At 31.2% G+C, this 12280-nt stretch overlaps 1 protein-coding gene across 10 annotated transcripts in view; it reads left to right on the top strand.

Moving 5' to 3' along the window:
• Window positions 1–407: 407 nt before the first annotated feature.
• Window positions 408–12280, top strand: part of LOC143250845 (integrin-linked kinase-associated serine/threonine phosphatase 2C-like) — a 66098-nt gene continuing 54225 nt past the window's right edge. Inside the window, exons 1-2 of one of the 10 annotated variants that reach the window (XM_076501936.1) lie at window positions 408–486; window positions 11404–11562. In XM_076501936.1, the coding sequence (XP_076358051.1) occupies window positions 11490–11562 (73 nt within the window). In that variant the 5' untranslated portion in view covers window positions 408–486; window positions 11404–11489. Of the gene's footprint in view, window positions 487–675; window positions 874–945; window positions 1449–7896; window positions 8204–9865; window positions 9979–11100; window positions 11132–11400; window positions 11563–12280 lie in introns of those variants that run through there. The other 9 variants (XM_076501935.1, XM_076501927.1, XM_076501926.1 and 6 more) reach the window with 9 other exon arrangements.

Genomic DNA, 12280 nt, shown 5'->3' with positions numbered 1-12280 from the left:
TAGTTTATGGTCAAAATCGAATTCACAGTCGTGACATTCGTTCTGTTAACTAGCTTTAATTTTACATGTGACTAAACAGCATTAAAATGCAGTCGTGTAAATGCCGATACAGCGAATTGAGAATGATTTTCATCTGTTTACTTCTTATAATAAATTATTGTTTTTGTCGTGATTTTTAAAGTATGAAAATTGTATTTTTAACATTACATAACATTTTCTTCTTTGTGATTTTAATATTCGCATATGGTGCTAAGTTCAGTGGTCTCTGTCATAGGTTGTACGGTTACAGGGATTACCTTCAAATATTTATATTAGGCGATGATTTTTATTCATCTCCTCTGAACTCTGTAGGCTATATGTATGTATATGTGTGTGTGTGTGTGTAAAATGAGAAGTAAATTCATAATTGTAACGTTTATTGGTGTGCAGCAGGACGCAGCAAACGACTCGACATTTCCAAAAGTGCAGATTAACCTTTATTTTGAAGTAATCTATTGTTTCTCAAATTATATGGAAAGCACTAATAATGTAACGCGAAAAATAAAATTATTAAGGCTATATTTTAAAAATTATGTTAATAATAAAAGGTGAAACTGTGAAAAATCAATTATACTCTTTTTCTGCTGTTATATTTTTTAGTGAAAAATTTGAAATTATTAATTTACACTTCACATTTCGGGTTTTCTTATTATTAAGAAATGTCATGTATAATTCAACTGTAAATGTTAAGCCTCGGTTACTCTGAGTTTGGTACTATCAGTAGTACAAATAGTACTATCTGGATTGTATTTGTGGTTTAACTTGCGTTTTATGTTCAGTTTAAATTCTGTATATATCTTATCATGGATTTATTTGGCGACCTACCAGAACCTAGTGAGTTTTTATATTGATTAAACTATTTTAAGTTAAACTTTCTGAGACTTTCGACCCTGTGCTACTGACATCGTTTTAATTTTATTATATTTATAACAGGCTATGATAATATAATTTATACTGTTATTGTCAGTTACAGTATTAGTATTACTACTACTACTAGTAATAACAATACTAACTTTTAACTTTATAAAGTATAGATATTATGAATAGTTATACAAATAGTATTACTTTGTCATTATGACGGATTATAACTTAGTAAGTTGGAACTCGTATCACACTAGTATTACTATTATTATAGTGTTAACCATTATGTTGTAAAATAAGAATAATGAAGACTATAACGTATTAAGAAATGGAGAAAGACAGTACACATAATCTTCATCAGAGTAAATTATATTTAAATTATCATATGTTTTAGTTCAGTGTTTGTATTTTAAATTATCAAAACTTAGCTTTAAATTAAAATTTGAGCATATAATCTAAAAAATATCACATTGTTTCTGATTTTAAAATTTCATTCAAGATTAGTTCAGATGTTTATAGCCTTACACATTTTTACTTTATGACTAAAGGTAAGACCACTGCTGTTAGAATTAGTGGAATTTAGTAACCAGTAAGCATATTTCTTAGAGAATTATATTTTTAAATAAAAAAGCAAAGTTGACTCACAATGAGTATGAGATAAATTTAAAAGCATCACAGATTTCAGAAACTTAAGTTAGCTAGTATAACGGGAGGTTTAAAAGATCAAGAAAGTTGGAGAAATAGGACAGAACATTGAGAAAGATCTATGAGAAAAAAATGGCTGAAAATATAAAAATTAACAATAAGAAGGATAAACAGTGTTAAAATGGAGATATTATCTTTGAGGGATGATAAAAGAGGGATGGTATCTGTTGATTATGGGATTTAAGTTCTATTATATTTTGCTTTTTCTTTGGTTTCTACTAGTATTCCTTATTTTGAACAGTTAAAGAACAATAAGGTTCCTGGGTCATATTTCCCCAATGGTTTTAAAAGAGATTAAAGGTTGGATGCTACTTTTTTTTTTTTTTTATCAGCCCATGAATACTGAGCAGGTGCTAGAGAATTGTAATTTGGTTAATGTAACTTTTCAAGGAAAGTGATAAAAATTGTCCTTGTAATTATAGACCCATTAGTCTTGCATTGATTGTCAGAAAGGCTTTAGAAACTGTAATAAAAGGTGCTTTGAAAAGTTTTAACAAAGTTTAGAAATTTATTGAATAGTTAGCATGATTTCATTGAGGTAAAATCTTGCCTTACAAATCTTTTGACAGTCTTTGAAAATGTTACATCATGTGTAGGTGATAATAAAGGTGTAGATTTGGTGTATCGGGATTTTCAAAAAGTATTTGATAAGGTGCCGCATAAGTCTTGTACAAAAAAGTTATAGCTGTGAGGGTTGAGTTAGCTGATTGGTTAGAAGAGTGGCTAGATAGAAAAAAAGTAAAGGGTTGTTATAGATAAGTGTTTTGTTAAACTGGATTAATGTCATGAGTTGGGTACCTCATGACTCAGTCTTACTTAGGACCATTGCTTTTTGTGACTTACGTGAATGACAGATGAAAGAATAGTGACTAAATTACTTAAATTTGCAGATAATGTAAAGGTATTGGGTGTTGCTAGCTGTGAATAGGATGCTACTTGTTTACCAAAGGATTTAGATCATTTATTGAGTTGAGCAGGTACACGGCAAATGGATTTTAATTATGATAAATGGATGATAATGCATGTGAGCTATCATAATTTGAGTTACAAGTACACTAAAATCTGTCTAAGGCAGAATTGCATGGGACCAAGTAAAATTTCTGGCTTAAGCAGGTTTTCCAGCTTAATGTAGTGAACATGCATTTCCTTAATTTTACATAATTTTGAGCAGAACATTATACTTGCTTGACTCAAGGGAAGTAGGACATTTGTGAATAAAGTTGTCATACTGTTTGTTATATTTATTAGAATAAGAACAAAAATAGACATTCAAAATATAAAATCTTAAATTTATTTGAAGAAAGTGTCTAATTTTAATTGTATCATTTTGTTAATGGGTTTTCTCATGTGGTTAAAAGAGAGTGCCAGTTCTACAGCCTTTTCATGAAGTTCATTTTCCCACTTTATTTTTGCATACAATTTTAAACCTTAATATAACTTAACACTTGTGATGAAGTAGGAATTTCTATTTTCTTGCTATCTCTTCCATTTTATTAATCAGCGATGATCAGAAAACCCACTCAGAGAGAAACATATGTATATAAAAACGGCTGGTCAAACATGTGGTCAGCTATCAGTCAGTTACCTCTTTCTTTCTTTGTGAACCTGACAATGACCAAAGAAGGTTGAAATGTTGTTTGCTCCTCCACATAAAAAATTTTCTCAACCCAAACCAGCCATTTTTATATATTTTTTTTCCATTTTGTTCATCTTCTGAATCTCTCACACTTATCATCTTGCAATTCTATTATAGATTTTAAGTCAGTTTCATCAGCTTCTGTTAAAACATTCTTGTCAACGTTTACAGAACTTTCCACGTTCACAGAATCATCTGCATCAATTTTCTCATAGTTTGGATTTCACTAGAATCATCATAACAAACAACTTCTCCATAATCTCCACCATTATCAAGAATACATCCACAGTTTCAAAAGCACTTTATTACACATTCATCTTTTTTGCATTTGATTGAATGACTTAAAAATGCAGTTGCATCTGACACTTCAATTTTCATGGTCATTTCAGATCCTCTCTTACAGCCATTCATGTTTGAAATAATATGCTGAAGCATCAGTTTTCTGTATTTCAGTTTTATACATTGTATAATTTTGTTATCTGTTGGCTGTAGAACTGGTATTGTACATGGAAGTAGAGAGACTGAACAAACATTTGAACATTTAAACAAATTATTAATTAAATGATAATTTATCAGTATTTAAAGAAATTATTAATTAAATAAGAAATTCATATTTAATCAAAAACATTTCTTCCAGCTTACTCAGGTTCTAACCCTACTTGTTGATAGATGAGGTAGGTGAAAGATAGTTTTCTGTCCATGTTGTGCAGGTTCTGTCATACTGAGGGCCCTTTATAAGAGAAATCTTAAGGTAATGCTGCAAAATTTTGATATTTCCAGCTTGTACAGGTTTCTGCTTTATGCAGTTTCTGGCTTAGACAGGTTTTACTGTATAAACTGGATGAGAATAACCTTAACAATATCATGAAATAAAAGGTTTTTGGTGTAAATGGTTGATCAGCCTCTAAAGCCATCCAAACAGTGGTAGGACAAATAAGGTTTTAGGTTTATCTACAGAAGTACTAAATACAAGTCAAAAGAGGTGATAACACTGGGGAACACTCATTTTGTTGCATTTAAAAAAAGACCTTTCTATAGTCAATTTGAGTGTGTTGATTTCAAATCTGAAGTCGGTTTTTGTCTGCAAGCTACAGATTTTATGCAATTTGACATTTTTATTTATTTTTTAATTTTTCATTATTATAGGAAATTATAGGAATAGCATATCAATTTGTTTGTGTATTTTATTCAGGTAGGAATTTGCGTTTGTAACTTTTGCGTTTGTACACTTCATCTGGACAATCTCGTTTAATGCTCCAGCAGTAGTCAGCCATCATACTTTTGTCCCAGCGCCCTTGGTAGCGTTCTTCCATGACCTTTAGGTCTTGGTGGAATCGTTCTCCTTGTTCGTCACCCACAGCCCCCAGGTTGTCAGGGAACTTATCAAGGTGGCTGTTCAAAAAATAAAGCTTGATGCTCATGTTGCACCCGAGATCACAAAAAGCGAGGAGCATTCTGTTCACAAGTTCACTGTAGTTCTCAGCCTTATTGTTTCCAAGGAAGTTCTGAACGACTGCCACAAAAGATAACCATGCTGCCTTTTCTAAAACGGTCATCTTAGCAACAAACTGATCATAACAATTAGGGTTGAATCTGTGGGCCATCAAACACGCCTGCTTTGATCTTCTCAAATGATAACCCTGGTAAAGCTGTGATGATGTGTTGGAAACATTCACCTTCGGTTTCCAGTGCCTTGACAAATTGCTTCATCAAACCTAATTTGATGTGAAGAGGAGGAAAGATGATCTTATCTCTGCTTACAATTGGGTCTTGTATGATATTTGGCATGCCTGCTTCAAGGGTGTCACGAATAGGCCAGTCCTTCTGGACCCAATGTCTGTCTCGTGCTCGGCTGTTCCACATACAGAGGAAACATGGAAACTTGGTGAAACCTTTCTGTTGTCCAAGAAGAAAGTTGACCATCTTTAAGTCTACACAAATGATCCAATTGTGCTCATGATATTTTAATAAGTCCATGATCATTCTCATATCATCATAGTCTTCCCGCAAATGCACTGAGTGACCGACAGGTACTGCTCCATAAACATTACCATTATGTAAAAGAACACACTTTAGACTGCGTTTTGAACTGTCTAAAAAGAGTCTCCATTCAGCAAGACTATAGTAAGGTACACCCAGTTCTTTGAGAAACCCTTGGATGTCATGGTAGTAAACAAACTGTCTGTCTTCTGAAAAGAAGGTCACAAAAAGCTGGTCACGCTTTCTGAAATATGATACTTTAACAGAGTGATCAACAAGATTTCTGCCTTGTAATCTTGATGCCAAAAGCTCTGCTGCTTTCTTTGAAAGACCTAAATCCCGCACTAACTCATTCAGTTCAGCCTGGGGAAGAGGCTTGGGGACGGGGAAAAGTTCAGTGTCTGAAGAACAGTTCTCCGATTGTGTACACTTTTCTGACAATTCACTGTCACAACTGTCTTGTTCGCTTGTATCATGTCCAATGTCTTTATCGTCCAATGAAGGCAAGCCTTTGAAAACTGGAACAGGAACTTCTTCAGAGTGCGGAGCAGGCGAATAGCTGAGGGAATGTTGGATACGCAATCTTATGTCGGTTTTCTTCCCAACACCCGTTGTGTTTACCATGCAGAAATAACAGTCAGTTACATGGTTGGTGGGTTTCGCCAAATCATTGGAACACCAAAGGCAGACCATTGCGTTTTCCTTTGGTCCAGTCTCAAGCATTTCCTCACAATTGTGGCACACAACATGAGGATCCCATTGCTTGTCTTGATCACCAAGATGAACTTCAAAATATGCCTTGTAGGCAGGCTTGACGAACGAGGATATGTTACGTCTCTGACGATTGAGTGTGTAGCATCCACATATGTAGCAGAAGGCATCAGGCTTGTTTCAGCAATGATATCTATTTTTGGAAGCCATGTTTGATCTGAAACAAAAGAAGAATGATCAAAATATTAGAAGCTATCTATATATATGGACGTGAAAATGCTTATACAAGGTTTACGCAAGTTTACATTTGTACAATTTCATTAACCTCAAATTGCATACAAACTAGAGCTTGTAGAGAAAAACTAATTTCAGATTTGAAATCAGCACCTAAAACTCCTTCAGAATCAGTTAAAATATCCAATGCAACTCAAAGTTACTTAAAAAGTGTTCCCCAGTGTAATGTCATTCCACATGTCACTGATTACATTACATTTCAAAACATTGTGTTCACTCTTGGACTTCTTACTTCAAAGAAATGGAATTGATGGAAAGGGTTTGGAGAAGGGTTACAAGAATGGTGCTTGGTATGAAGGGAATGATTGTCGTACAAGAGGTTGAAATTGCCTTTTCTTGAAAAAAGAAGAGGGGAATTTTGGATTGTTCAAAATTATAAAGGGAATTGATGGTGATGGTGCATTATCTTTTTTTATAATTAACAGTGGGAATAGTAGGACTAGGGGGGGACATGCATTTTGGCAAGGTAGAAGTCATCTTCAGCTAAGAAAGTTTTATTTGTCTAACTGGAAGGTTGACCTTTAAAATGGATTTCCTTCAGATATTGTGGAAATATTAAATTTCGGTTTAACCCTTTCATTACAGGTTAGGTGGAATCCAACTAATTCATAACCACAAAAATATCTACAAGAGTAATTATACTGTGATTTTTTTCATAAAATGCCTGTACATTTATAAAATTTTGTAGGTTATTGGTAAACATTACAATGATTTTTTACACAATATTTATCTTGAATTATGATTAAGATATTTTAATTAAAGATGTTTGTTTTAAACTATTTTTTTATAATGTTGACTATTCAACATTATTAAAATTTGTTCATTTTAAGATTAAAAATTATTTTATGCATCAGAAAATTTTAAAATTTTACATGTGAAATCTTTGTAATCTCCATATATATTATTACAAACTTGGAATTGGAATCTGTATATGTTTGGTAGATTTGACCAATGTCATAACCACCATAAACATTTAGTAAGTTAATATAACATTATATGGCCTGGCATGGCCAGGTTATTAAGGCACTCAACTTGTAATCTGAGAGTTGCAGGTTTGAATCACTATCATACCAAACATGCTCTCACTCTTTTAGCTGTGGAGGCACTATAATGTGATGGTCAATCCCACTATTTATTGGTAAAACAGTAGCCCAAGAGTTGGCAGTGGGTGGTGATGACTAGTTGCCTTCCTTCTTGTCTTGCACTGCTAAATTAGAGATGGTTAGTGCACATAGCCCTCATGTAGCTTTGGGCAAAATTCAAAACAAACCTTCATAACATTACACATTTATATATTTTTATTATATTGACCTTTCAGCTACTGTTGGCTAATTTGAGAGAAGTTTCAATACACAACTTGTGAACTCTTGTTCCCGTATCCAAAAATATAAAACTGACTATTGTGAAGTGATGTCTTGGCATTGTTTTAATAAACTAGTATTTTGTAAAATAGTCACATTTCAGTTGTAATGCATTATATATGTATCTACAGTATATTACTATTCATAAATAAGTTTTAAACTTATTTTTATTTAAACATAGAACAGTAAATAAAGAAGTAAAGCACACAATTACCATTTCCAGTTAAGACCTGTTTATTGTAACCTGCTGAGCCTTAAATTTCTTATGTGGCTGATGTAAAAGGAAATATTTCTTTAGGTTTTATATATACATTTTAATAAACAAAAATCATATATTACTATATCAATATCTTAGAATTCCATTATAATTTATCAAGATTAGTAACTAAGGTCTTACCAGCATGAAGGTTTGTCTCAAGAAAAATGCTAATGTTATACTTGAAAATGGCTGAGAAAACCATATGTGGGATGTTCAGAGCTTTCAATTGGTTATTCACATGCCAAATATATAATGAAGTGCATTTACTGTTTTCAAAAGTCGAAGGAAGTGAATGGAGGAGCCACTGTGTTTGATTCAGTGCCTGAGCAGTATCTCGGCACATAGAAAAGATGAGAGGTTCTTATTCTATATTCACGCTTTTCAATATAGGTCATTTGAACTCTCAATTCATACAAAACTCTAGACTTTGTATTTTTACATCACAAACATTTAATTTGGACTGGTACTGCTTTCAGCATCCCATGTGACACACAAAAGTCAATGTTTAGATTTATTTTTTAAATATGTATTTTTAAATTAAGAAATTAAATAATGTACAATACTGCTTTAAGAAAAAAAAATGTTTTCCATAAAGAATAAATTCAGTAACCAATCTAAATGCTGTGATGCCTACATCAGGTTGAATATCTATTTGTCAGTTTAAGTCAAATTTGTTTGAAGGTAAGCATACTATACAATGGTTTATCTGTGTCTGTCCACCACAGGTATTGAAACAGAGTTTCTGGCATTGGAAGTCTGCAGATGTGCCATTGGGGGATAGTTTAAGTTAAAATTAATATTGTATGTCAAACATTAAGTAAACTGATAACATACCCCAAGAGTTTATATAGAAATTGATAAAACTGTATATCATTTATATATACTTTTAAAGTGGAACTGCCCCAAAATACATATGTTTGTACATTACAAATATCCTTAGAATAATAAACATTTTAAATGACAGATGAATTTTAAAAGTCCGTTGCAATAAGAAATATGTTCACTTTCCATAACTTGTCATTGGTTTTTGTTATGATTCTTTACTTTTCTTTAAAAGTTTTTTTGCTTTCATTTTTTCTTTTCCTGTTTCTCATTTTCTGTTGCTTCATACTTGTGTTTTTCATGTTTACATTATTTTCCCTGTATGGTGGTTTTCATGTATGTTTTGTGTTCTTTTCAAAATCATTTGTTTTATCTGAATCTGTAGATTCATTTTACAGTTGTTTGCTTCTGCTTTGTTTTCGTTTGATTTGTTTACATGTTGGCTAGTTCTGTGTCTTGGGCATTAAATTTTGTTCTTGACAAATTGTTATTGTATCTTTCTGTTGTAAGGGTTAGAATGATTTTAATAGGTTTATATCTATTATAACCTGCAGCTTTACTTTTGTTTGTTATTTCTGTGGTTAATATGTATTTTTCCTCTTCTGACTGTATTAATGATATATGAATATTTCTTTTGTTTTGAGGTTATAGGTTTTATATTTTTTTCTTAAATTAATTTTTGCTGTTTTTTTCTCCCTTTTGTATTCTTATCTGTTGTAGAAATTTATATTTTTCGACATTTTAGTATTGTATGCTGTGTTTTGCTATTTTAGAGTTTTTGTGGTTTAATATTTTTGTTTGAATATTTCCAGTCTTGTTTTTCTGTGTTTTGCTGCCCAATCTGTGCCATCCCATATACTGTATTAAGCACTAAGTCAACTATTATTAATCAAATATTTATTAATCAACTATTATTAATCACATACTTATTAATCCTTATTTTCAACTTCTTTAACTGCATCTCAAGGTTTCATTCCAAAACCTAACCACCCTGTTAAAAAATAAAGCTTTCTTAACTGAACGTTTTTTTAATATGTTGATGTACAGATTGTCGTCTTCTTGTGGACTTCTTTAATTTTATTTATTCTGGTTTCTTTCCTTTTGTGACTGTTGTATGATGTGTTGGTTTTCATATACTTAGAACACTCACTGAATGAAGTTTTAAAGATATTTAATTCCTTTTTAGTTTTTACTTTTAGTTTGTTTACTTAAAGTACTGACAGTTCACATATTTTCCTGAAGTAACATTATATATGTGATGTTTATTAAAATGAGACCTTGCCACCACCATGTAACCAACAAACAAGTGTGTAAGTATATGTAGTATAACTTTCAAAGAAATAAGTGCATCTTCATAGGAATTAATCTTTGTAAATTTAAATAAATCCTTAGTATAAATACTTGATTAAAACATCTGACTTTTTGAAGGAAATTTGCTTGAAATGTTTAATAAAAATGAGTCTGATTTGGACTCTGTTCAGTTTCATTACAAGTTAATATTCATGTTAATATTAAAAATTCTATTTTTGTTGAATTGTTTACATTATTTCAATTACAAAACCTCTGGAAATGCTTAAATGAATGTTCAATGTTTTTTATTTTTGTTTTTCCTAAAATAATTATTTTCTCTGCTTCATCATTCACTGACTTTACATCCACCACAAAAAAATATGAAATAAACTTAAAATACTATTTTTTATTTGCAGTTGAACTTTCACCTTCCAAAACTAGGCCAGCAACTATTTATTATTCTGAATAGCATTGTGTGAACAACAGATTTAGTTACCAATAAGCTAATGTGGAATTATGAAACCTTATTCTCACCTGGCAAATACAACCATTGATCTCAACTATTTTATTCATTTAATTTAAAATTACTTATAATGAATTCTAATTTTTATGTATTTAGTTACTTTTATAACAATAAATAAAAATTAAGTGTAAAAAACAACAATTTAATAACCAAATTCTGATTCATCTCCATTCTTTTGAAAACAACAAATCCAGTTTTACATAAGACATTAGTATTTAATTTTGTGTATCATAAATGATATGCCATTATTACAAAGTTACGAGCTGGAATAGCCATCCATAGAAGGGGTTAAATAAGAATTTGTTTGTAACAATGGATAGGAAAATGTGCTTCTACATAATAAACATTAAAAGTGTAATAAAAATACATAAAAGTACCAATGTGTACTAGCAATTTTTTAATGTCTTTTTAACCCTTATGAGTAAAACTGCAAACTGCAACATTAACTAGCAATTTGGTAGTTTAATCTATTGACTGCTGATTTGCCATATAGATTACAATTTGCTTTTTGTAGTTCAGTGTGAGTGTGCAACTTGTGAAACATCCACGCACATTTAGAGAAGCTGTATTGAATAAGAGGACAGTATTCATTTTGAGTCCTGTACTTAGATGTAAAATAGATAAATAAAACCAAATGAACATAAATTTTGGTCAGTTCAATGAAATGGAAATTCCTTCTTTCATCACTTAGTACAGATTTGTTTTTCTTCCTCTGTTTGTTCTTTAATCTTATCACATTTCATTGTTGTTTATTGTGGATGCATTAATTTTTGTAAGCCTTAATAGAAACATTATTACATGTTATTTGTAAGCTTTTGTTTTACCTTTCCATGTAAATTTGTTGTGAGTTTCACCAAAAATAACTGTTGCAAAAGTTGTTTGATTTCAGTGAACCAAACCTGTTATATTTATTTCAAAGCAGGTGATATTTTAAAACACTCAAATACCAATGGTTCCAGTGTTGATGGTTTATTTGGAGATCTTCCAAGTCCTTCTTCAACTAATAAAATGACTGATAAATTGCCAGCAAAGAGAAAAATTCAAGATGATGAGAAACAAGAAACAAAAAAACCAGCATTAGGTTTGTTTTTTATTTATATTTATCTGTTTATTTATGTATGTATGCAAAAAATTGTATGTATTTTCTAAATTGTGTGATATCATACAAAAAACTTTTTTTTTGAAAATCTTACATTTAAAAATAATAGATCTGGTATTGTTCTAATATTCTTTGAAGAAGTATGCAGGAGAATTTTACAGATGTATTACAGAGCAGGGCCATATTTTGGGGTTTTTTTTACTTATTCAAAAAAGAGGCTGGACACAGATTTCCAAGTGGTCATAACATTTATTGAACATAAACATAATCAAAATGAAATTAAAACAACATTTAGACAAGTTCTTGGACATCCTGAACTGTAGGGAGAGAGATTCTTATTTTTGCTCTCTTACCAGTGTAATGACTGTACTATAGCTTGTTAATGCTAGAGCTAAAAGCTATAGCAAAATTATATACATAGATATCCATTGTGAACCTAGTTTTTGACAAAGTATCTCACTTCCACTCACATATATAATTATTCTTGTTTAGTGCTGCCCTCTTTTTGCAGATTTTTTCCTCATACAACCACACACCCTATGATTCACATGGTTTAACTGATTCTCACATGCAAATTATCATGCAACAGACTTTCACTGATAGTAGTGCCATACATTCACATAACTTGTGATTCCCTCTATGATATTCTACTTAAATATTTCTCATTTGACAGTGCTCATGTTCAGGTGTTCAGTTTGTG

Source organism: Tachypleus tridentatus, chromosome 5 (genome assembly GCF_004210375.1).
Source record: "Tachypleus tridentatus isolate NWPU-2018 chromosome 5, ASM421037v1, whole genome shotgun sequence".
NCBI lineage: Eukaryota > Metazoa > Arthropoda > Merostomata > Xiphosura > Limulidae > Tachypleus > Tachypleus tridentatus.
Note: the sequence above shows the minus strand (reverse complement) of the source record. Positions and strands in the feature narration are given on the sequence as shown.